We start from the raw sequence: 25,791 nt of genomic DNA on the forward strand, positions 1-25,791 counted from the left end.
TGTGTGTGTGTAGTATTTGGTAAGTATTTACATCGTTTAAAATGAACTAGTATGTTTCTGTAATATTAAGTTTGAAAAACTACATATGGAGTATTTTGTTAATTCAGAAATTTATTACTTGTTTTCAATTCAGAACTTCTCTCGTACATAGGCTCGTTAATTGTATTATCTGACACGTCATATATTTGGAAAATGTTGAAAAATCAGTATGTGCTAACCAGCAGAATTATACAATTATTCAATCAGTTGAACATTTCTGTACAAACACTTTTATTTGGTCTTTTATGGTAGTTTACTGTTTGAAACAATCCAGTCACTATTTTCAACTTAAATTGTTCTATAGAAATTACTACTTGCCACTGCCACAAAACTACCAACAGAACTTCAGGAAAAAAGACATCAGCATGAGAGTAAATGCAGAAATGACAGCTCCCAGTTCATGTACTCTACTCTACATTGTGCAGGTTATATATATAAATATATCCATTAGGAGGGTCTTCTCCTGTTACAGCTGATAGGGTTCAACTTGCGTTGTAAATATGAAGACTAATAGTTCATTTGCCTTGATGGGTTTTCTTATTATTTTTTTTTTAAAGATTTTTTTTTTCTTTCCCTGACATCAATGCAATGAATAACATGAGGTGTGTTGCAAAATGAAAAAAAAAACCTCTAAGAAGCCATGATAATTAGTGCTTTTCAAGTTATAATACAAAACCTGAGAACTCAACTGTACTTGCATATTTACTCTATAAAAGTAGAATTTTCTGTACAGATACAAAGCCAAATATCTTAACACCTTCTCATAATTATTTATGAAAAGGCACGAATAATTTAATACTCAAAGCAGGAAATAGGATCCTGCATGAAGTGTCTTTAAAAAAAACATTTCCACAAGCAAGAACCCCTCTGATCAGTACTTCAGTTGTTGCAAACTGTAGCGTGTCATTAGAATACAGTTTGTATAACTCTCAAACCTGTACATTTCTGATGCCTGTAAAGCAGCTTTTGTGAGAGTTGGGATTTATCTCTACTGTATGACATCCTTTTCACACACAAATCTAGATTACTAAAAAAAAAAAAAAAAACATTCATCCCACAGATATCTCATGCTGTCTTTCCTATATAAATATAAAGTGCCATTTTCTTCCTTCCAGCAGAGGGCGCTGCTGTCTCTGGATGCTCCCCTAATTAGCGATTTGTTCTTTCCCAGATGTTCATGAAAATAAAAAGGCAACACATTACAGCAGTGATCTTTTCAGAAAACCTCCAAGGTCACTGTTTCTGTCCGCTGTGTTAAAACGTTCTGGACAATCTGTAATACTTGTACATGCATTTGTACCATTTCCACCCAGTAATCAGTGGGCCTGGACGTTTGTACTCTTAATATATGCTGAATGGATGAAGACTATCATGTTTCATAGATATCTGATGTTTAATAATATTTTTGTTCTTTTTGGTCTCCTATGTTGTGCCTTGGGGACTTGACAAAGATCATGTCCACTGTTTCTCACGGAGGTGAATTCATCTTAAATCGCCTCAAAACTTGCTGCTGAGGCTTAGCACACACCAAGAATTCACAGAATAAATTCATGAAGGCATATTTTGTGAGTTTTTCAGTGCTCAGATTCAAGTCCTGTGAACTCGTTTGCATACGGTGGCAGCACTTTGACAGTGAATGGATTACTACTGAACCCGAAATAAACAACATTGCCTACTGTTTGCATCAGGCCTTTACAAGAAGCCATTTGTGGGCGCCTGCCTCTTACAATCTGTTGGGTAGACACCTAATGTCAGTTTTATCACTGGCAATAAATCTGCTTTATCGTCATATTCTGTATGATCTGCGCCTCAGATTTCGGACTTGTTGATCCAAACAACTGAAACGTGGAAAAAGAAGAATAAAGTAACAGTAATGTTCATTATTGTCCTCCCATTCTTTATGTCATACTTGGACAGGCAAGCACACCATTCCATTAAGGTGTGGGCAACATGAGACCCTCTGCAGAAATGCAGTCCCATCAACACCGAACAGCAAACGTTCTCTCCTAGATAAAGACATCATCCTTGCTACACCTGAACGTCAGTGTGCTTGTTCCAGTGCTTATTAATCGCTTGATGCCGGTCCATATGTATCTACAACATTTGCCACCACCTTAGCATCACATGCTGGTCTCACATGGTGGTGAAATATTTCCATCCCCTGTGGGTTTGAGAATATCTGGTGAAAGGAGGTGGTTGACAACCTTCTGTCCACTTTGACTGCTTTCAGATGCTCCCTCCATGCTGCTGGCACCCGTCAGACCAGGGTAACAGTTCAGTGCAGACTTGGGTGAAGCCGGAGATGCCGCCGCTGACCTTTCAACATGATTCTTTCCTCTCTGGTTCTCGCCAGAGGAGGGAACAAATCCTGGTGACCTCATTGATCCTTCACCTTCAAAAACTGTCCCTGGAGACTTTGGGCTTTGCCAGGATTGTGGTGTAAGTGTTGCCGTATCTTCAGTTACCACTAGATGCAGGCTGGATGATCCTTCCTCTCCAGATTCGCTTAAATTGACCTTGAGTCCCTTGGCTTTAATGGGATTGTTTGGAGTCACCCTTGGAGAACTCTTGATGTTTTCACTGCTCATGTCAAAACTTTGGTTCTCCTCCCCTTGGGACAGGGTGCTGCTCTCAGGCTTGTACTGGACAAACTCGTAGAGACCCTCTTTAATGATGGTGGGTTGTTTTGCCTTTTCATTTGCCCTTGTGTCCAAGGCAGTGATCTGACTGAGATCTAGAGGCGGAGGAGCACGAGGGTGCCTTGACTGCATCCCAGTCACGTTTGGGAGCAGTGCTGTTTTCTCCACTTCACTGACGTCTGTGGTGCAGCTTGCAAAGCTGTCAATACTTGACAGGCTTCTGATGTCGGTTATAGGGCGTTCCTTTAGCACCGGTTCTGACTGGACCACCTTCATCTCCAACTTCTCTTCCCTGCTCAACTTAATGCCTCCTTTCTGAATCAGCGCACCAGTGCTTGCAGCAGCAGGAGCAGTTGTCATCTGGTTATACATCTGTTCCAGAGACTTTGCATTCAGCCTTTGAGGGCTTGACCCTGCCTTAATTAATCGTTCGGGAGATCCCAGCTGCGCCACTTCTTGATACTTTGTGTCATAGGGTTTGGTGATGGAGTCTGAGCTTTTTTCAAAGTTCCATCTGCTTGGAGAAAGATGATTGTCAGAGGGTTTCTCTTCTGTTTTCTCTATCACCACGTCCATTAGCTCCATGTTACGGACGAAAGCATCTTTCATGTTCATAGACACGATGCTGCCATTCCTCTTGGCCCTCTCCAGAGCTTCTCTGCGCTTTATGGCCTTCTCCTGCCTCTTCTGCTCTTTGTAGAACTCTGAGAAGTTATTGACAATAATAGGGATGGGCAGTGCGATCACCAGGACACCTGCAATGCAACAAAGCCCACCTACAATTTTACCCAGAAGGGTTTGTGGATAGATGTCTCCATAGCCCACTGTTGTCATCGTAATTGTAGCCCACCAGAATGATGCTGGAATACTGGTGAATTTGGTGGCGTCTTCGTCTTTCTCAGCAAAGAATACCAGACTGGAGAAGATCATGATTCCCATGGCTAAAAACAATATCAACAAACCCAGTTCATTGTAGCTTCTTCTGAGTGTGAAACCCAAGGACTGAAGGCCTGTAGAGTGTCTGGCCAGTTTCAGGATCCTGAGTATTCTCATGATCCTGAAGATCTGGACCACTCGGCGAACATTCTGAAACTGTAGGACACTCTTATTTGACTCCGTAAGGAATATAGTGACATAGTAAGGTAATATTGCTAGTAGATCGATGACGTTCAGAGGACCTTTGAAGAACTTCCATTTGTTGGGAGAAGACAGGAACCTCAGAACGTACTCCATTGTGAACCACGCTATGCACACTGCTTCCACATGAGCAAGGCTGGGGTTGTCATTTGACTGTCCAAACTCATCGATGACTTGTAACTCGGGTAAGGTGTTCAGTGACAGGGCTATGGTTGAAAGAATGATGAACAGAATGGATATTATGGCCAGTACCTGAAAAGAGAGCGAGAAAGAGTTAAATAATGTGTGCCACATGCTTGCATTGTTCATGCAAACCATTTAACAATTTTAAAGGCATCTCAACATCTAGCCTATTTAAGGATTTAATACTGATCTTTGTACACTGTAAAAACCTAGGACAAATCAAGGTACACTACCATATAAAACATAATTTTGTTTCTCTGGTCTTTGAAAACATTCTTTCATTTAAAAACATTCCAGACTTCTGATTGGTGGGGCAGTCGCAGTCACACAGCTCCAGGGACCTGGAGGTTGTGGGTTTGATTCCTGCTCTGGGTGACTGTCTGTGAGGAGTGTGGTGTGTTCTACCTGTGTCTGCGTGGGTTTCCTCCGGGTGACTGTCTGTGAGGAGTGTGGTGTGTTCTCCCTGTGTCCGCGTGGGTTTCCTCCGGGTGAATGTCTGCGAGGAGTGTGGTGTGTTCTCCCTGTGTCCGCGTGGGTTTCCTCAGGGTGAGTTGTCTGTGAGGAGTGTGGTGTGTTCTCCCTGTGTCCGCGTGGGTTTCCTCAGGGCGAGTGTCTGTGAGGAGTGTGGTGTGTTCTCCGTGTCCGCGTGGGTTTCCTCCGGGTGACTGTGAGGAGTGTGGGGTGTGTTCTCCGTGTGTCTGCGTGGGTTTCTTCAGGGTGCTCCGGTTTCCTCCCACGGTCCAAAAATACAGGTTGGGTAGGTAGATTGGCGACTCAAAAGTGTCCCTAGGTGTGAGTGTGTGTGTGAGTGAGCATGTGGCGCCCCCTCCGGGGTGTATTCCCAGCTTGCGCCCAATGATTCCAGGTAGGCTCTGGACCCACTGAGACCCTGAACTGGATAAGGGTTACAGATAATGAATGAATGATTGGTGGGGCATATTAATATAATATTTGCTTCCACACCTGCCCTGAAAGCAGGGGTGACACCAGTGTTCCCCTTTCTCTATTAAATGTACAGGAGATGTACTGAGGGCTGCCTTATCGATTGTGTACAAATTTCATCACAGATACCTCTGGTAATAAGCACTGCCAAGCATTTATTGATCAGCTGCTTTGTTAGTTTATGGAATGGATGCCTCTTGAGATTTTCTAATTTGCTCAACTGGGTACTCAGATATTCTGGATCAGACTGAGTTCCCTCTCTGAAGATCACATTTCACACCATTAAATCAATCCCTGTGTTTGCAGTGTTACAGAGGAAGATGCAAAGCTTTTATTTAAAGTATTCTTTGAGCAAAAATGCCCAAGTTGCTAATATTGACCCGAAGCTAGTAGATGCCAGTTAGCATTATGGAAATAAGGTCATGTTGGTCTTCGTTGACATTTGTTCATCGATTAGCCTCTTAGCATTTAAGGATGAGTAGATGGAGTTAGAGGTTTCTGTTGTTGGGTATTAATGTATGAGGCCAAGTTCAAGGTCACCATCAAACGATTAAGCATTCTCCAGAAGCTACACTATATGGTCAGATGTTTGTGGACACCTACTCATTCAGCAGTATTTATTTATTATAAAGTGTATTTATTTTCCTTGATGCAGTAAATGCTTCTTCCAGTTACAGTGGGTAAAAAGTGTAAAATGTCAGGTGTTTGTGATGTACCCAAATAATTTTTATTTATTTCCACCTTTTAATCTTAGTGCAATTCAGTTGAAAAAGAAAATAAATAAAATAATAATAATTGAGGGGACACACAAAAATGAAGAATTAAATAAATTGTGGGTGCCTAAGTGTGCACACCCTCTTATATTTGAGGGTGTGGCTGTGTTCAGAAATAACCAGTTAAATTCAAACGTTGAATTGTAATCAGTACACAGTATATTGTGCCACCAATTAAAATGACTGTTTAACCCTATGAGATGTTCTTATAGGATTTTCATTTTTTGACATCTACATAACTGCCTCTTACAGCAAAATCCCTGGTACGCAAAGAGCTTACAAAGCATCAAGGGGATCTCATATTTGAAATGTATCAGTCAGGAGAAGGGTAAAAAAATAAAAATATGTCCAATGCCTTAGATATAGCTTGGAACACAGTGAAGATGGTCATCAATGTGAATAAAACATGGCACAACTGTGACTTTACCCAGAACTGGACATCCCTCCAAAACTGATGAAAACAAGAAAGAAATGCGGTTCAGGTTGTTGCCAAGAGACCTACAGCAAGCACGAATTTCTGTCAAGTGCTGGTTGTGCTGCGTGACAAAAATTTCCTTTTACAACGGCTCACCCAGAGCACAGACCTGAATCCAACTGAAAATCCATGGGGTGACATGAAGAGGGCTGAGTACACCCTCACAATCTGAGAGATTTGGAGTGCTTTTGCAAGAAAGAGCAGGCAAAGATCACCATGTGTGGTATGTACCATGCTGACAATGATTAGTGAAGTGAGCTGTGAGATTGGGATGGGCTAAGTGGCCAGAAACATGTAAATAACTTATGAAAGAATAAAGTTATGTTAAAACCAAGCACATCATTGTTTTTCTTGTGAAATTCCCAATAAGTTTGATGTGTCACATGACCCTCTTTCCATTGAAAAAACAAAAGTTGGATCCAAAATGGCCGACTTCAAAATGGCCGCCATGGTCACCACCCATCTTGAATAGTTTCCCCACTCCCGTATACTAATGTGCCACAAACAGGAAGTTAATATCACCAACCATTCCCATTTTATTAAGGTGTATCCATATACACACACACACACACACATTTCAATAACAGTCCGGAAATATATGACGCCTGTGGGACAATATTAAGTTCATTAATGGCTACAGAAACAGGTTGTTTGAATAGTGTCAGGACGTAAGGTTAAATGTGCCACAGTCGTCATACATCTCCAGACTGTCATTGAGTCAGTGGAAAATTTGTCAGTGTCTTTACACTAAGACACTTTAATAGCTCAGCAGTCCAGGTAAGTGCAAAGTGTCACATTCAACACACATTAAACAACAGTGGTTAAGCCTCTACGAAGTGGTGGAACACCCAGGGCATCATCTGATATATGTATATTTTTATGATTATTCAGAAAACCTTCAGAAATCTCTTTCATCTCCCCACTATTCGTGGGTTGGAAAGAGTGAGTAACCACTTCTAACCTTTCTGTATCCTCCCTATAGATAGCAACTCAATCCTATTATTACAATTATCCCCAAACATCCGCCGGTGGAGAAGACAATGTGAGCACACTCACATGCGGGAGGCGCTAAAATCTTTCCACAGCCTTTATATCACTGTACATTATGATCATGTACTATATGAAGATACATGGTCTTTATATAATGTGGCAGTCCCTGTAGAAGGTTAATTATAAGGCTATAGATGACACAAAGCCTCAGAGTGCCACATGAAATCCTCTCCACCAATGTCACCCACTGCCAACTTACCAAGGAAAGCCTATCAGTCCAACAGAAATCTTTTAGAGAGTCAATGTGAGCGCAAAGATACACCTAGGCATTTTTTTTTCTTGTTGTTTTTTAAATATTCAGCAAAGCTTTAGAATGTGTAAGTGCTGGATGGTTTCTATTCAGGTCTCTTTTCCACTGAAACTTTGTAAGTACTAATTTTAAAGATGCAAACCTTGTTTACAGTTTACATTCTCAACAAACAACCTCTTTTAATATTTTTTTGTCTGTTTCTATTAATAATATCTTAATTGCACTTAGTAGGAAGCTATATATTTTTTTAAAAAGTTAATAAAGTTTAAAGAATGTAATTGTTTACTGTTTAATGAATATGGTTTAGTAAGTTGCTTATTTTGCATTAAATTTAGGCTAGTTCACAACAAACTTAACATCGCTTGTGGATGCCAGCAAGAGGATTGGTAAACAAAAATGAAAAAGAATAAATAACCCCCCAGAAGTTAAACTGAAGATGTGGAAGGATCAATATGGCATTTTTAATCCTGAGCAAATGTTACTTTATAACTTAGCAAGCTTTGTTAATTTGCTAACAGGCTAACGGCTAGGCCTGTTCATATTTCCATTCTAGCCACATAATGCTTTTATACTTTTTTTAAATTAATTTTTATGAGCATTATCATCTTAAATACTCTTAATATCAATTACAAGTGGCAGCATGTTACAGAGATTTTCAGGGGGAAAAAATGTAAATAGAAATGGCCACAGAATTAGCCATGGTTCATGGCACCATGTTACTTAGAGAGTGGATTACCACGGCTCTGAACTGGCAACTACACCATGACGCAGGCTCCATCCATCCGTGGTACAACTGAGCTGATGGATGCTCAGGGCCAATAAGAGGCCGGCCAGGTCAGAGGTTAGAAGCGAGGTAAAAAATAAAACTGCTTGTAATCCTCAGTGGTATCAGACGCTTGGGTCAATAAGGACAGGGAGGAAGTCATTTAAAATGTAGAAGTTGCCGTTCTTTGCCTTAGAAAATCTCCAGAAGTGTAAATTTACACAATTATTATCGCTCAGCTTTTACCCAAAAATGACCACCATGTTTCTACAATCACTGTCCAATTAATCTGTTGCACTGACCAAATATTTATATAGTCATTCTACAAATGCAGACTCTCTGGAGACTTTCCCTTTTGTCCTGTGCATCAATGGTCAGGACCCCTCAAAGTGAAACTACAAAGTGGAACTACGAACGGTTAACAGCTGATAACACTTTAAAACTATGGCTGCAAACTGACAGCAATGTAAATATAATTATTTTTAATCACAAATATTGATCAGTTCATAAACCTTTCACACAACATAAAGTAGAACGTTTTTGTGTAAAAAAGAATACTAGTAGAATATGGAACATACATCCTCCTCACCTTTTAAAAAAATACGTTTTTGTATATAATATGTAAAGAAAAACATACTATTTTTCCTCTGGGGTGGTACGACTGTCCCATGAGAAGTAGGAATTGCTTCACGTGTCTCAGAGACAGAATGTGTTTGCCTTTACTCTCCCAGGGTAAGTGCATCTGATTGGGGGAGTGCTAACTAATGCTGGGAACTTATTTAAATACTGGCATTCTTTGATAAACTATAAGAGTTGGTCATATGTTTATGTAAATGCACTGAACTATTCCTTTTTTTTTGTGACATCTAACTTCTGTATGCAGGAGAAATATAATCCATTAAAACACTTTTAACAAGCACCGTGTTAGCGCTTTGTTTTTTGACTATGTTGAGCTGCTAGTGAGCAATAAGTGGCAAGAACCACCTGCTGTGAAACTGACTCTCTACACACACAGTTAAATAGCACTTCTATAAATGCTGATGTGCTTGCCCGTCTGTGTACACCAGATATGTAAATCAAAAATATTTTCAAGTCACACCTGTTCTCCTTGAAATGACAGCATTAAAATGTAAGGGTATTTGAAAAGATGTGAATAATGTCAAAGCTACAATGAGAAAACAATGTTAAATGTAAACACCTGTAAATGTAAATGTACCCAACTTTGGACATTTTCTGCTTTTGCACTCAGTAAAAAGCAAAAGGGCAGCTGTTGTATTCCGAAGTGTAAAAAATGTGACAGCAAAGGTATCCACATGTGTCATCTAAAGGGCAATATGGGGAAAAAAGTCAGGGCTGTAGAGTGAAGGGTAAAGTACAAAAAGACAGCAGTTCCCAGGATGCCAAGCTGTGGTGGGCATCTCATTCATCACGAGCTGAACTTTGGGATGAAGGCGCTGTGCATTACTATGCACTTCCGCTTTCTCGCACTTCTGCTTAGTGATGGCTGGGGTATTTTTAAGTAGCTGCTAGAGAGACAAAAAAAAGAGAGAGAGGGCGAGAGAATATAGGTGGATATAGAGGGGATTACTGGACTCTAGCTGTCAGAGGATTGGTCCAAGCGTGTGATTACATGAGCATGTCTTTGACACGGTGAGGTTTTTTTGGGATGAGTCCAGGGCATGTGCTCAGAGAGAAGAGTACAGATCCTCCCCAAGAATTAACTCCCGCTTCACCTGCAGCCAGGGAACAGTGTCCCAGCCTGATGATGTCATCAAGGAGAGGCTAAAGACTGTGCAGTCAAGTGTCTAGAGATAGCGCCAAGTGTAAAGCAATCTTCTACCTGCCCCCCACAAGTGGAATGCATAGCCATGGTGTCCATGTCACTGTTATATTCTGAAATGTAAGTGCTTTAAAGGAATCGCTGGTCAGATGTCACAGACAGTAACTGGAGAAGAGAACATTTTAATGGGCCGTGCTTTAGGCTTTTTGCTTTTCGTTATGCAATTTTGTCCTTAAAGTTACCGAATAAAAGCCTTAGCATGTAATAACGTTGGGTATCTAAGGGGTTAACAACCCTTAAAACAATGACGAAAATAAGTTAAAACATCCTTTACAGTGAACACACCTAAATATGGAATTATAAACCCCCTTTTTAGAGCAGTTTCTATTGATTTGATGGGTTAAAGATATTGCAGTGAAAATACAAACCAGTATTTTCAGCGGTACAGTAAAGAGCTCAAGTAAAAATGTACTAAAATCACTGGATTGATGCTGGACACTGATCAGGGTGCGGTTATGGGCAGTCTCCAGTTTTGGGTGCAGCTGTCCTGGCTGAGCTCTTTGTGACCTGGGCCGGTCTTTTAGTCCTTGGAACATCTGGCCCCTGGGCTAAGCAGATTAATTGGAAGATCTGGACTCTTTTTTCCCCCTCGTTGGGCTCTGGGTTTCTGCAGCGACAGAGGCTTCAGAAAACAAATGTTGAAAAATATCTGTGTGTGGGAATTGTTTGCGGAAGGCAATCCGACTGAACATGAGGATTTGTTTCTAATCTTCCATTATGTGCTGGATTTAAACAAGACTGTGACGGGAGAGCTGGACCCTCACACGTGCACTGCAAACAGTTTAGCTGTACTGTAAAGAGGAATAACAGCTCTTCTAGATTCTAAGTACAGGAAGTTTTGACACTTATGTAGCTTCGCTGTTTTAACAGCTGATTGCAGAACACAAAACTTTAGTTATAACCAAGGCATTTTGACACAGGGTTAAAACTAAATTAATCAAGTCCTGTTGAAGTAGGGAGAACAAGAAGAAATATTGCTTAAAATCCATCTAATAGTTTCTGTTCTATTGTGTATTTAAACTGAGCTGAAGTCATGATTTACAACGAAACTGGAGTCTTTGGTCCTAGTTTGAGGGATAGGTACCAATAAATCTACACTGGAATTCATGGACATTTTAAAACTTCTACATTTTTCCAGTGCAAGAAAACTAAGTATATTCAGCACCACAGACAGCTCCACGTTTAAGTACACACCCCTATGCCACTATTTCCATTTCTCAGAACATTTTTAGAATGTGTGAGTGTGTGTCGCCCTGCAAAGGACTGGCGCCCCCTCCAGGCTGTGTTCTCTCCTTGCGTTCAGTGATTCTGTGTTTGCTTCGGACCCACCATGACCCTGAAGTGGATAAGTGTTACAAACAATGACTGAATGATGAACATATATATAAAACACTGCAAAAGGCTGTAGCCATCTATTCACTTTTCATTTCTATTTCAAACTGAGAGTTAAATTCAAGTTATTCATTTTTTTAAAGGTTGTTAATAAGTAAACATACATTTAATAATAAATAACAAAGCATTAATTTAGGGGTTTTATAGAGGCTTAACATATGTACTCATCACAATGCGTATGCATGAATATGCATGCCCGTGTTTAGTTTTGCGTAAGATTCAAAACCCTAAGGAGACCAGGTTTTTTGGAATTAATTTGATTGTATGAAGCAGATGAGGCCATTTCTAAGAGTGAAATTAAGAGATGAGGACAAAGTATCCTTGTGGATTTCTTTAAAAATCTTACAGATCATATACTGATGTGTATTTGATGTATCTCATACTTGAAAACCATGTAGGTTTACTGTAAATACAGATACAGATAAAAACCCAGTACAATCTTCACTATAAGAGCTCATCTCCATGTCTGTGTGGAGAATTAGAGAAGCATGTGATGAAGCAGCGCTCTGCGAGTATCCTGGCTCCGACAGGGAGAGGGTGAAGGTTGAATTATTTCTGGAAAACACTGTTATCATTTCTGGCCGCAGAGGAAGAGGAAATTCTGTCTGGAAACCCGAGAACGTCTTGGTCGATATCGGGGTGGTATTTATGGAAGGCTGACAGGGGATCTGTTTGATTGGGTTTTTTTTCAAAGGGTGGAGTTTATTTGGAGGGACCTGGCGAAGCCTTTGTGCTGAATAAGTGACATTCAGGATGCTACGGCATGCTAATGACATAAGACAGTGGACTAGAGGAAACCAAGGAATATTCATTCATTCATTCATTCATTGTTACCACTCATCAAGTTCATGTCAAAGTCATGATGAAAGAAAACTCAACATAGGCTGCATACCAATTGTGTACTACACACTTAGACAGTATATACTATGTACTTATCTTAATAGTACGAGTTTGTCAGTCAATTACAAAGAATATTAACATACTACACTGTATTTTACTAACAGGATGTGATAAACTGTTGCTATGAAAATACACTGCCAAATTTAAGGTCGTAAAATAACAGTTTCTGCACTAAAATAATGCACTGTATGTTGGATAATAAAAACATTTATATTTGGCAATAAGTTTCACGTTCCCCTCGGAATATTTAGCGCACAGTCTTTGTGAGTGTGGTAGCATTCGTTTTATAGTCAGTGAAGTGCACAATTTGGGAAAAAGCCCAACAATTTCCAGAAATGAGTAGCTCATATCTTTTGATTTCCTGTTGGTCTTTGGGACAGTAGTCCATCATTAACATACTCAAAAGTCAACTGGCTCTACGCATGAATTGTTTATTTTTTAACGTACCTAACTGTGTCGCAGATTGGACACTCAAAAGTGTCCATAGTTGTGAGTGGGTGAGTAAATGTGTGCGTGTGTGTCGCCCTGTGAAGGACTTGTGTTTTCCGGGACCCACCGTGATCCGGAACTTGATAAGCAGTTACAGATAATGAATGAATGAATGAACGAATGAATGGATGTAACTGATCTGTAATATAATGTAGTTGAATAGTGTAATGTAATTTGCTCTGCAGCTCAGTTCTGTAATGTAAGTCCGTTTGTTCCATCATGTAATGGAAGGGAATTTCAAGAGATGGCACAATGTCACCTTTTCTTTTCTGGAAGTAAAAGCCATCCCTTGAAACCTTGAGTATCATCCAGTGACACTGATCTGATCAGTTAACCTTAAACACTACTAAATATCCAACTTAACCCTGCTGTATTAAATCTGTTTCTTCTGTAATGTGATTCCCCTTGTTGTATAATATAATGCACTTCTGTAATGGAATGTAATACCACTTGCTCCATAATATAATTCAGTCTAACACACGCTACAGCAAAACCACAGAGGTACATCTGGGCCTGTAAGGGTTAAACAAGTCGTTTTCCTCTGTATGTCCAGGCTCTTTTGGTGTGTGTGTGTGTGTGTGTGTGTGTGTGTGCATATATGTGTGGAGTGTGTTTTCTGCGGAGGAGGCAGGAAGCTCACAGTGGAGGGGTGTGTATCTTGATTACAGTGATTAGTCAATAAATGTGGCCCTGATGAACAGGCAAATCCTCCTTTACACACCAAACCCCTCACACTCACAGCCTGCTATTCCCCCTGTCCAACTTGGCCTTTGTCTTCATTAACCCTTTAAATGACAAGCAGAAGAGTAACTTTTCTCTGCCTTTTAACCCCACAAATATTTTCTTTCTGCAAATCAAGAATTCGGTGTGGGTTGCTATGTTCCCATCAGAAAACAACAATTCAGACTTTGAAACCAACTCTTAGAAACGTATTCCACACACTTCTGAGAATCTCTGAATGTGTGTTTTTAGAAAGTACTGCAGTGCATCCAGCAATAACAACAGCATGCACTTCTTTTACACACTGATAGACAACACAATAGCACATACAAATCACAGATTGACCATGACCAAAAATGACAAACACCAACTCCTCTGGGGGATGGTTTTAATAAATTAAAGGAATTAAAAGGATTCACCTTTGACACGAAAGGGTCAATATTGATTATATTAATAATTAAGTATTCTACTTAAAGTTAAAATGCATGGGCATATCCTTGCATTTTAAAACATAGTTTTTACCACATACACGAAGCAAAGCGGAATGGAACATGTTGATGATGAGTCTGAGGCTGTGTTTAGAAGATAAAGACACAAAGCTTTGTCCTAAAAAGAAGCTGGCAAGGCTCCTGGCTGAGGCAGAGGCTCTGAGGCTGAGTGGGCCAGGAGGTGGAGGTAATAGTAGGCACTTTTGTTGTCACGTCATGTTAATAACACACAGCTTGCTCCAGTGTGAGCATCATTAAAGAGCGGGGCGTTGCAGCTTCGATCCGGTCCCAGCCAAATCTTACACACAGCACATAAACACTTCAGAGCTGTGCGATATGGACATAATATTGAAAATGATTACAATTATTGTGTACTTATTGTAACAGATTTATTTAAAACTCTGTAGTCAAATTTAACTGAATATAAATACAGAACAGCGTAAGATATGTTGTGGGAATTTGTGTAAGCATTCTTTGTGCGCTCTAAAATCTAATAGATTTTTTATATAAAGCTGACAATATTTGCCTTGAATCATAAATGAATTACAATAGCAGAAATTTGCGGCTGTGTAATTTAAAATTTCACAAAGATCAGTTCAGCCTCAGCATGAAATTCTCTGTGGTGTGCCACAGGGTTTTGTGCTTTGCCCAGTTTTATTACCTTTTAATGTCATATTGTATCAAATTATTCATTTTAAATGTTAAAAATGCTGAAATTATAACAGACAACAAAACAGTTTGAAATTATGATGATGCTATGCATATATAACAAAACATACACTGCAAACACAAGGCAGTGACCAATAACACGAAAACAACATCAAGTCAAAGTAGGTGATGTTTGGGCTTTATTGAGAAAAGCACCTTTTCGCTGAAGTCAAAACATTCACAAACAACAATCACTTCACAAGCCAAATGTTGTCAGCTGTAATTTGGAACACCATCAGACACTGACACTGTGTCAGCACATCCTGTCCTGCTGATATCAAGTTTGAGTTTATGAAGTCTGACAAATTGAATTATACAAGACAGACAAGAGCAGTTTCTCTCATACATAAATTCAGTGACGTAGTATATAGTAAATACTATTTTGTGGCCTCAAAATACTATTTTGTGGCCTCAAAATACTATTTTGTGGCCTCAAAATACTATCTTGTGGCCTCAATATATTATTTTGTGGACTCAAAACACAATTTTGTGGCCTCAGTATATTATTTCGTGGCCTCAAAATACTATTTTGTGGCCTCAATATATTATTTTGCTCAAAATAGTATTTTGTGGCCACTATATAGTATTATGTCACCTTAGGGGCTCCGTAGGTGCTCAGATCATCTTCTTACAAAGGTTTTGTGAATTGATGCTGGAGTAGCCACATATGAGACGTCTCCATGCCCAGTCTTTGTGCATCAATTAGATAGGTATGAGGTCCCCAGCCCTTTGGCTGTGGAGCAGTGGAACTCTGCTCTCAGTCCAGTTCCTTTGAGTATGACGAGTTTGAGAGATAGAACTAATCATCCTTTATGGCTGAATGCAATTAAGTCAACACAGAAAAACTAAAAACTAGTTTTATGTGTAACCAAAAGAATACGGGTTGTTTCTGCAATTAAAAGAGGAGAAAAACAATAGTAACCCCTTTGGTTTCACATGTTAGTTTGGATGACCAGGTGTCCGCACACAATAGGAAACCACAGTAATGAAGCTGAAAAAAGCAGTATTTAACATATTGAGTTTAACATATACTTCATAACTCAGGTTTTTTTTTATCTGAAAGGCATAATAGTGATGAAGTGTTATGTCCATGCGGAGAGAAAATGCGTGTGTGTCTGTGTGTTGTCTGTGCGCGTGTGCATGGTCAGCTGAGGTCTTCAGTGATAGATGAGCGCCACTGTGACTTTGATAAGGTGAATAACTTTAATGACTCTTGTTTCTGACTTCTCTGCCATTGACCTCCCCAAAATACCGCAAACCTCTGGGCAGCACTTTATTTGGAAATCTCTCCATTTCTCCCCTGAGAGAGAGAGAGAGAGACGCCCACTGGAACTTCGCTAAGCTCTAAAAATCATTCTGGAGATTGATCTTCCTGGAAAGACTTAAGGACGGATTCAGACGGAGCTAATGGACCTGAGCTTTTGGTCCCTGACTCGAGGAAATGGAAACTTTCTTTAAAGTCATATTTTTAAAGCATGTTTGTATGTAAACGGTTTGACGAACAATCACTGGCTTCAAAGAATTCCATCAAATCCTCACAGATTAGATTAGAGGCTGTATTGATCAAACATCCTAAAATAGCGTTTCATCAAATGGTTCTTGGTAATCACATTAAACGACAGCCTGGATCCTCTAAGGAAATGTAATAAAGCTTAAGGCATATACTGACTATGTAGTAAAATAAGCAAAGCTCATATACAAAAATGAATATAGTGCAATATGTTGTCAATATACTCAACAACAGAACATGTGTAATGAGAAAAGTCAGAAGCCACCCTTAATGTATTCCAATTCCAGTGAAAACAGCAATCGAGAAACTAGGACGTCTTCACAAAACGATTAAACGCTGAGAAGCCGAGATCCTTAACAACTTCGCAAGACCTGCAACCCAAAACTGCTCCAAACTTGCTTTGGATATGAACATTTTCAGAGCTGTTTATCTCCATACATCCACTGTCAGGAACACTGATATGTTTTGTTATTGCACAAGGAGTACAATAAAACTTGGACTTCATGTTTAACCCATCTGTAATAGTGAACACACACACACACAGACCTTGGGGTTTTGGGCCAGTGAACACACACATACACAAAGTGGTGGATGGATAGCCATCTCGGTGCCCAAGGATCAGCTGGGGATTAGGTGCCTTGATCAAGGGCACTTCAGCTATAGATGTTAAGGGAGGAGGTAAAACACTTTCATCTCCCACCATCCCCTTCTTTTTCCTGCTGGTGCAGGGGTCAAACCTGCAACCTTTTAGTCACACACCCATTTCCGTAACCTTTAAGCCAAAACAGCTGAATTAATTAAATGGAGGACCCTATCTTTGCAAAGTATTAAAGAGTAGAGAAGAAAAGTATCGTGGTAAACTTCTAAGATGTTGCATTTTTATGCAGATATAACTCAAAAAACACTGAAATCATTGTCTGAAATAGCTACAGTGTCTTGGTCTTTTATATTGGGTCCACATTTCTAGATACATGGAGAAACTTACAATATATATAACAGCAGTATTGAATCATCGGATACATTTTATTAAAAAAGGCTCCCTGTCATCCACCAAGGATCCATGAAATAATGGTTGTCCTCTACGTTTAACTCTCTGCCTTTAACTCTCCACCCCCCCCCCCACACACACACAGGGGTGTCTCATTGAAACCAGTGTTGATCAATCACCCTCAAGGTATCCCCCCAAAAAACTTTCTCAAACAGTGCCTTGGTGAAACACTAAGATATAAAACACTGATCTGTTTCAGGGTTCTAGGCCACAGGGCATAAATAGCAAAGATTTATACTAAAACATACTAGAAAAATCCCATTATGTTTAAAAGTAATAAAGGGCACGTTTTGCGTTTTTCATAAATCATTTTTCCTCAGCAGTCCACTTGTCAACAATTGATTTTCCAGCTTTTATTTATCCCTTAAAATGAAATCACTTGTGTTCACTGTCCCTTTAATACGTTCATATGTAAATGACCTCTACTTTGATTGGCTACTGTTTTGTGCGTATTCAAAAATTAGTGTCTTCTTATATATATCCTCAGGGAAAATAATTTCCGTCGCTCCTTTTCAAGGTGTCAGATCCTTCAGAAAACTGCACTGATCCAGAAACTGTCTGCCAGCTGTGAACAGCACAACATTTAATCATTTTCTTAGCAATAACTGTGCTACAGGCTGTCTACAGGAAGCACACCTATAAGAATGGGTGGAATCGCCACTGGCTAAATGAGTGGTTTTATGTAAATATGTTCACGTTTGACAATATGACAATTTCAAAATGCAAAATGACTGTGGACTAGGAATTTAACACTTTTGAAACTTGATAACGCTTCTTTTTTCATTTCAAACAGACAGCGATATTCAGTTTTCCATGATATGGGTCTTTTAAATGAATGACTAAATGGCCTGAGGGCAACAGATGTGACCTGGTCAATGCTTATATGGAAAATTCAGTGTAAAATGCCTAAAATCATTAAGACAATTGCTAATAGCCTGAGGTGTTATGACCATCTTTATGAAGCTGCCGGAGCAAATGTTCATCCATCAGAGGAGAAGGAGAGTGCTTTCCCAGAGAAATGTTCCAGAAAATGGTGTAATTTGATGTACAATGTCATCGCTGGTGAAGGATAGCACCTTCATTGAGTTGGAACTGGCTTTTAATCCAGCTTTAAGTAACAAGTGAGTCAAAAATGCATGAGTCTCATTCAATAGCATCACTTAAACCTATCAACATTTCAGCCTTGTTCTGCATTAAACACTTCCAGCCTTGTTCTATTATACACCTTTCTGTGAATTATTTGGAAATATTTCTGTAATATAATATTTATTATACAGTATAACCTTTTCATCTCAGCAGCATTTCTAAGTAAATTACAGACAGGTCCAACAGTACTTTAGGAAAGACAAAAAAGATATTAGGGCAGTACAGTGGTGCAGCAGGTAGGTGTCACAGTCACACAGCTCCAGGGATCTGGAGGTTGTGGGTTCGATTCCCGCTCCAGGTGACTGTCTGTGAGGAGTGTGGTGTGTTCTCCCTGTGTCTGCGTGGGTTTCCTCCGGGTGACTGTCTGTGAGGAGTGTTGTGTGTTTTCCCTGTGTCTGCGTGGGTTTCCTCCGGGTGACTGTCAGTGAGGAGTGTGGTGTGTTGTCCCTGTGTCTGCGTGGGTTTCCTCCGGGTGACTGTCAGTGAGGAGTGTGGTGTGTTGTCCCTGTGTCCGCGTGGGTTTCCTCCGGGTGACTGTCAGTGAGGAGTGTTGTCTGTGCCCTGTGAAGGACTGGCACCCCCTCCAGGGTGTATTCCCACCTTAGCTTACAGATAATGAATGAATGAAAAAAGATATTAGATCATTGATCAAGTGAGTCTTACCTAATTTTAAATTGAAAACTGTCATATCAAACACAGAGGTTGAAAACTGCCTGCAGATGAGTTCAACCAATCAGAAAGACACATGAATTGACATCACTGATATTAAGACATCACAGCCACAGCTCTTGGAAAACCCAATAGTCCCAGACATTCACTTATAAAAAAAAATTGAAAATCAGAGAAAAAAATCCCAATGGGTTATTTTTCAAAAATCTGATTTGAGATAAACACAAAAGCATAATTCCTTTAAAATGGCAGTGATACAAGCTCTCCCTAATGTTTGTGTTAGGATGATGGCTGTGTGTTTTTGTGCAGGGAGACACACACACACACACACCCTGCAGTGGGCTGAAAGGGTGAAGCCATCCCAGAGTGATTGATATCATCTCACACTCTGGTTAATAAAATCTCGCTGGACCCTGAAAGTGCTCTTCCTCTTTCACTTCATCCCCCTGACCTACGTGGCCCTCCAAAGTGATGTCTGGACGCTGTCCAAATTTCTCAGTATTATCAAAATGTCACCAAGATGCTTCTGCTGAGAAGCGCTTTGATCGAAACGGGACGAAAAACAGGGATTTAGCTTTGAGAATAAAATGGAGGGGTGAGGATGAGAATGTACGATGCAGCGTTATAGATCTATACATACTGAACCTCAAGGAAATGTACTGGTCTGACCCTCGCAGGTTCCCTACATCTCCAAAAGTTAGTGAATGCTGTTTTTGTGCCGTCCTATCGTGTGAATATAGAGGTGTCCGGCTGCACACGCATGGATTGTATAATCCCCTCAGAAAAAGCATAGCTTTGACCAACAGAGTAGGAAAAGCCACTCATAAACCTTACACCACCATACCATGCCCATACCATGAGGGGTATGAATTGTGGAGCAGTGGAACTGTGTTCTCTGGCATATTTCAGAGTTCCATTGACTGAACTGTTAAATAAAAATAATCTAGTATAAATGTTGTATTTACTATCTACACCTCTCTACTGCAACAACAATCACTCTCTCTCTCGTGTTCTCTCTCTTTCACACACACACCCACCCACACCCAGTCTAACCCACGCACTGCAGTGAACAGTGCACACACACACACACACACTCATCTTCCTCCAACACAACTACAGCAGTGTCATGTCATTGACATTCACTATAAAGCCTATGAAGCCTATCTATTATTCATGTTATAGCCACTTAAGGACAACAGGAGCAACCTGATCTCACTGGACCCGCTTCAAACACCTTTTAACAAATGAGTCTGTGTCCATATGAAATGTTTTACTTCGGTATGGATTCTCTTAAAATAGATTCCATAGGATTATTTCACAGATTTAAGGAAAAACGATAATATTAAATTCCATTTAGAATCCAGCTGTAGATGCAGCCTGAGCAAAACCAACGTCTCTGCTGAGTGTTTATGTGTATTATCTGCTGACTTTGCTTTGGTGTAACATTTCTGACAAATGTGTTACAGTGTAATGGCTGACACTCTTTGTACTTGCCCAGTTTGTAAAAGTGTTACACGTTGATGTTGCTGTAGATTTGCATCTCTTTGTGTTAGAGCACTGACAGCATTACGTCTGTTACACTATAACAACTTTCTGCTCGTGCTACATTTCTGACAACACTACTAGTGTTGATGTGTCCCACTGTGTCCCAGTGCTGCTAGTATTACGTTTCTGATGGGCTTGCTGTTGTATTACATTTCTGAGAAAGCGGTCACAATTATTAGGTTTGAGGTTTGATTATTGTTCAGTGAATTATATAAAGAGCTGTTTCATGCTTTTTTATTTCAGAGACTGGCAAGCTCTTTTAAGTAGCTCTGCCTGATCATGTGATGCAACAGGGTTAGAGCCGGGTGCCCTTTGGAGAGGACGCCCGGCTCAATCCTCTGAGATGCCGTGGGCAGGAGAATGTCAAGGGGGACGGGGACGGCCTAAAACGGACCAAGGCTACAGCTAATCGATACATTAGCTATCAAAGAGCAAGGTGAAGGCCTTTAGATCTTGGGAGGATTTTTAATCTGCCAATACTCATCACACGAGAGCTACCGATTTCTTGTTCAAATTCGGTAAGTTGGGAACGGGGGGCTAATTTAAGGCAGGATAAAAGCTCAGCCATCTGCACGAGTTCATAGATAGATTCCACCTCTCCTTGACCCGAACATGGAGAAAAGTGGACAGAAAGGTAAAGAAAAGACTGGGAAGTTCTACCACTCTCTAATTCTTAATCACTCTTTCTTAGCGATGGAAAAGCACCTCCTAATTAGGACCATGTGACCAGATGGCATTCTCCAGGCATAAACCAGACAAGCCAGGCCTTTCCGAGCGTGTGCTATTTAAGGGAGCAGACTAGGAACCAAAGGAGATTAAGGCGCGATCCTTTTGCTGGGACTGAGTGGACGCAGCTCACCTCAAACAGTGTCAGCTAGACCTTCCCTGACTTAGTGATAACCAAAGAGAACCACACGTTCTGTTTGAATACAATCACAGAAATGACACTCTCTTTCTGCCAATGAAATCCTGGACAAAAGTGTCCTTAATAATGTCCAACTGTGTACTCTACATAACGTACATCACACTAATAACTCAGGTTTTTACAAACACAAACATAAAAACAGGACTGAATTTTAAAAATGAGAATAAAATAAGTGAATATCGCACTTGAAATAAAGGGATAAACTTTACTGCAGTGGAATGTTCTAAAAATATATTTCCTTTATAGCCGTAACTTTCAATGTGAGTTCATTTAATGGTATTTTTAATGCTTCATTCACCAACAAGACAAGACATTAAAGTAACATTATTAAAGGACTGATGTTACTTTCAAAAAAGTTTTTAAAATAATGACGACATTTTAATTATGAAATCTCAAACCTTTAAAGCCATTTTAAGCCCCTTTTCCACAAGGTAACACATTTCCCTACGGCCTTAAAGACATATCTGAGACATGCTTTGGTCAAAATACCACAAGGCTCAAGCACCACAGCACTAATCTCTCCCTGTCTAAACACCCCTGTTCAGAGCGGCCAATTTCTGCACCTGCTGTTTTAAATGTTAATGAGCCACTGCTCCACCCCACCTCCCAAGGATGCAGCATTGAGGAGAAAAGTGCAGAAGCTCTAGTTTTGTCTGTTTTTGCTCAGTTTTCTTCCTTCTCTATTCTTGTGTTAAGGGTTTTTAACCTTGTCTTTGCACTCTCACATTAACATACAGTAAAAGTCAAAGGTTTGGACACTGGTATCCTTTGTTTTGGTCCCTTTTCCACATATTTTGAAGGTACAGTACCAGTCAAAAGTTTGGTCATCTTCTGATTTAATGGTTTTCTTTGTTGTTGTTTTTTTTTGACACTGTAAATGAATACGGAAGACATTAAAACTCTGAAGGAACACCTATGGAACAAGTTAGTAAAGAAAATGTTTCATACTTTAGATTCTTCAAAGTAGCCACCTTTATCTTTGATAACATATTTACACACGCTCACCGTTCTCTCAGTCGGCTTCATGAGGTCGTCACATCAACGGTTTTCAGTGAACAGCTGTGGCCTCATCGAGAGTTAACTGGTACTGTATGCCCAGCGCTGTGATTGGAGATATTCAGATGAGCAGAAGGCAAAATACTGGATCTCTATTCAGAATGGCTTGTTAGAGCCATTGTTTCAGGCTTATTTGGGTATTTGTAGGCCTTGAATCCAAAAACTAATGTACAGATTCATTGAAAAATTATTTTTCAGGACACTAATCAAAGACCTTTCCGATATTACATAGTATTAACTTTCTAAGAGTGTAGATAAATAAAAAAATGAAATAAAAATAACAGAGAAGACACCAGTGGATGCCCAGTGGACTTTAGGTGTCTCCCTTTGCTAAATCCCCAAAATCCATCTTTTTCCTGTCCTGCTGGAGCATAGATAATCGGACCGGATTGTGTGCTGTGGTAATGCTGAAGTGTTGCTGACTCATACAGATGATTGACTGCCAAAAAAATCACAGTTGCAGCAAATCTACCTCTGTCCTGTTTGGTGAGAACAGAACCCAAGGTTCCAGCTGCCCGCTCCAGTCCTGACACTAACATCCAGCTGAAACTGCCTTCTGGACGAATGGGAACCTGCCCATTTTCCTCAGTTATTTCAGGAAGATGGGTGTTTGTTGAAATACATCTCAAAGCAGGCGGCCATTTGAGGGGCACACAGAGATGGAATGTTGGGAAATACCATCTGTCCTTCTCCCTCTCTCTTTCTCACTGACTCAACGTCTCACTGTTTTTCTCTCTTCTCTCTCAAACACCCTCTTCATGTGCTCACTCTTTTCTCATCCTCGTGCCCCTTCTCCTAATCTCCACATTTCCACATCACTCTCTCTCTCTTCTCTGTCTTTCAATGTTTTCTCCAGCTCTGTCCATCTCTCTGTCACTCAGGTTCGGTCTCTTTTTTCTCGTATCTCCCTTTGTAGTTCAGTAGTCTGGTGACATCAGGAGAATGTCTGAATCGGACACTTACAAATAATCACAAAGAGATTCTAAATAATAGATGCATTCCACCACCACAGTGCCAACAAAGACAGTTCTCATTATATTTGCCTTTGTGCCAGAGACATGGAAAGTGATCCCGCACTTTGAGACCATTAGCTGTATTTACTGCATCTTGCGAAAGTCTTGCTTTGTCGTTTACTATAAAATCCTCAACAATAAGCTCGGATAAAGGCTACAAAGTGGCATTGCACCTGAGGGGCGGGGGGAAAAATGAATGTACATTAAAGCTCTGTACTAATGGCCCATTTGACTGCTTTCCATGAGCCCATTCTGGGAAGTGGGCGATGGGCCTGTGGGATTGTGTGTGTGTGTCTCTGTGTGTGTGTGTATCACTGTAGAAAGGCATCAGCTCATTCAGTGACCTTCTCTCAGAGCATTAGTGCTCAGTGTTAGCAAACAACAGTCTTGATCATAGCTTCTGTGCTTCATCTTAACAGCTCCAGCACCAAGAGTTAGAGCCGTTGCCCTGAAACTAACCTGAGGGAATAACACTAAATGGCAATTTCTACTTCTTAAATAAGGATTATCTCCAAACCCTTGGACGTATAATCTAATCTGAACTAGCACTCCCAATGACCAGTCCCACTTGTAAAAGTGGGCATCTAAAAACCCTTAGACATACAGTCTAACCTCATGAAATGTTCCACTTTAAGCAAGAAGGGTACTTTTAATTATAAGAGCTGTTTACACACTTTTGGACATATTGTGTAACTTTAAATTTGGGGTTGAGTCAACATGGTACAACCAATATCCACTGATCATTTATGGCCACATGCTCATCCACACTTCCTATGAAATGAAGACCATTAACAAGGAGGCTCTTCCCTCTCTCTCCTGCCATAAGCTTTCAGAGAAGGCTTTACACTAGGTTACACTGCTGTTAGAGGTCTGATGGCATTCAGACATGAGAGCATTGGTGAGGTCATTTGCTGAATTTGGTTGATTAGCTTTGACACTCCAAAAGTTTAGATGGACTTCCATTAGCCAATAAAATGCAGTTCTCCCGTTCCATAGCGCAATTCAGCGGGGTCTTTATCTCCTCTACACATGTAAACTGCCTTGTAATCACTGATCATTTGTTTTTTGTTTGTGTAATGTAGGTTAAAAATGGTAAAGTAACATAAATATTTATATAACAGTCATAAAAGCCACTTTTGGGCTCGTCTTCCGTGAGTTTTAAATGATGCAAAGTTTGTGAGTGTGTGATATTAAATATTAACAAGGTCGTTAGGCGTAACACTGTGAGTGGGAAATGTCTTGAACTCAAAAGAAATAGAGTTTGCAACACGAAGCAATTAACCATTTATGATCAGTGCTGCAAAAAAAGAGACAAGATTTGATTTGAAAACAATGGGCTGAAAGATGGAAAAACTAATTTGGCACGTTGGGACGATTACTGGGAAAAACAGGAAGCAGACTTTTCTTGAGCAATGTTACTGATCCAGGGAGCTACCTTTAACAACATTAAACAAATAATGTGCTGTAAATGTGGGCACTATGGCTAATATATACAGTAACATACAGTAACAATCTTGATGATAATTTCATGATACACAATGTCAAGGTTAGTGGGGTATAAAACCTGGAACTGGCTTTTAGGATGAGCTGGAGTGGAAATTGTGATCTGTAACTAATCACCCAACATTGGTAATGGATCTCATGACGGTACAATCCTAATGACTGAATGCCACCAAATCCTCACCAAATTTTTGCATCAGGTCTAAAGCCTTCCCCAAGGAGTTGACACTGGGAGGTTAATGCCTTTAATTGCCAACGAAATGATGGGAGACTCAGGTTAATTCACCAGATGACTATCCTTTCAGTTATGTTATGGTTTACAGGTCCTCTACAATTGGTCTTCATCTACCTTTGTCCATGATACACTCCAATAAGCATACTGAGATGTGACTGATTACAATAATGATAATATTTCATCATAAACAAACAACAAAACTGACATTTCCAGCTCTCATACGTTCGATATGCAGGAAAACACCAATCTGCATTTCATAAACACACCCCGAACATATCCAACAATGTTTAGAAACCTCAGCCCCTCACAGAAACCAATATGTGAGCATAAACTATGTATACACCGCCATTTGTCAC

The 25,791-nt window shown here is 40.1% G+C and overlaps 1 protein-coding gene across 2 annotated transcripts in view; it reads right to left on the minus strand.

Annotated features, from left to right (window-relative positions):
- Nucleotides 1-380: 380 nt before the first annotated feature.
- The window catches only part of LOC136675412 (potassium voltage-gated channel subfamily B member 2-like), a 30,127-nt gene continuing 4,716 nt past the window's right edge, over nucleotides 381-25,791 (minus strand). For both annotated transcript variants that reach the window (XM_066651944.1, XM_066651945.1), the window contains exon 3: nucleotides 381-4,067. In XM_066651944.1, coding sequence (XP_066508041.1) covers nucleotides 2,160-4,067 — 1,908 coding nt within the window. In that variant the 3' untranslated portion in view covers nucleotides 381-2,159. The remainder of the gene's footprint in view (nucleotides 4,068-25,791) is intronic.

The sequence above is a fragment of the Hoplias malabaricus genome, chromosome X1 (assembly GCF_029633855.1).
Source record: "Hoplias malabaricus isolate fHopMal1 chromosome X1, fHopMal1.hap1, whole genome shotgun sequence".
NCBI lineage: Eukaryota > Metazoa > Chordata > Actinopteri > Characiformes > Erythrinidae > Hoplias > Hoplias malabaricus.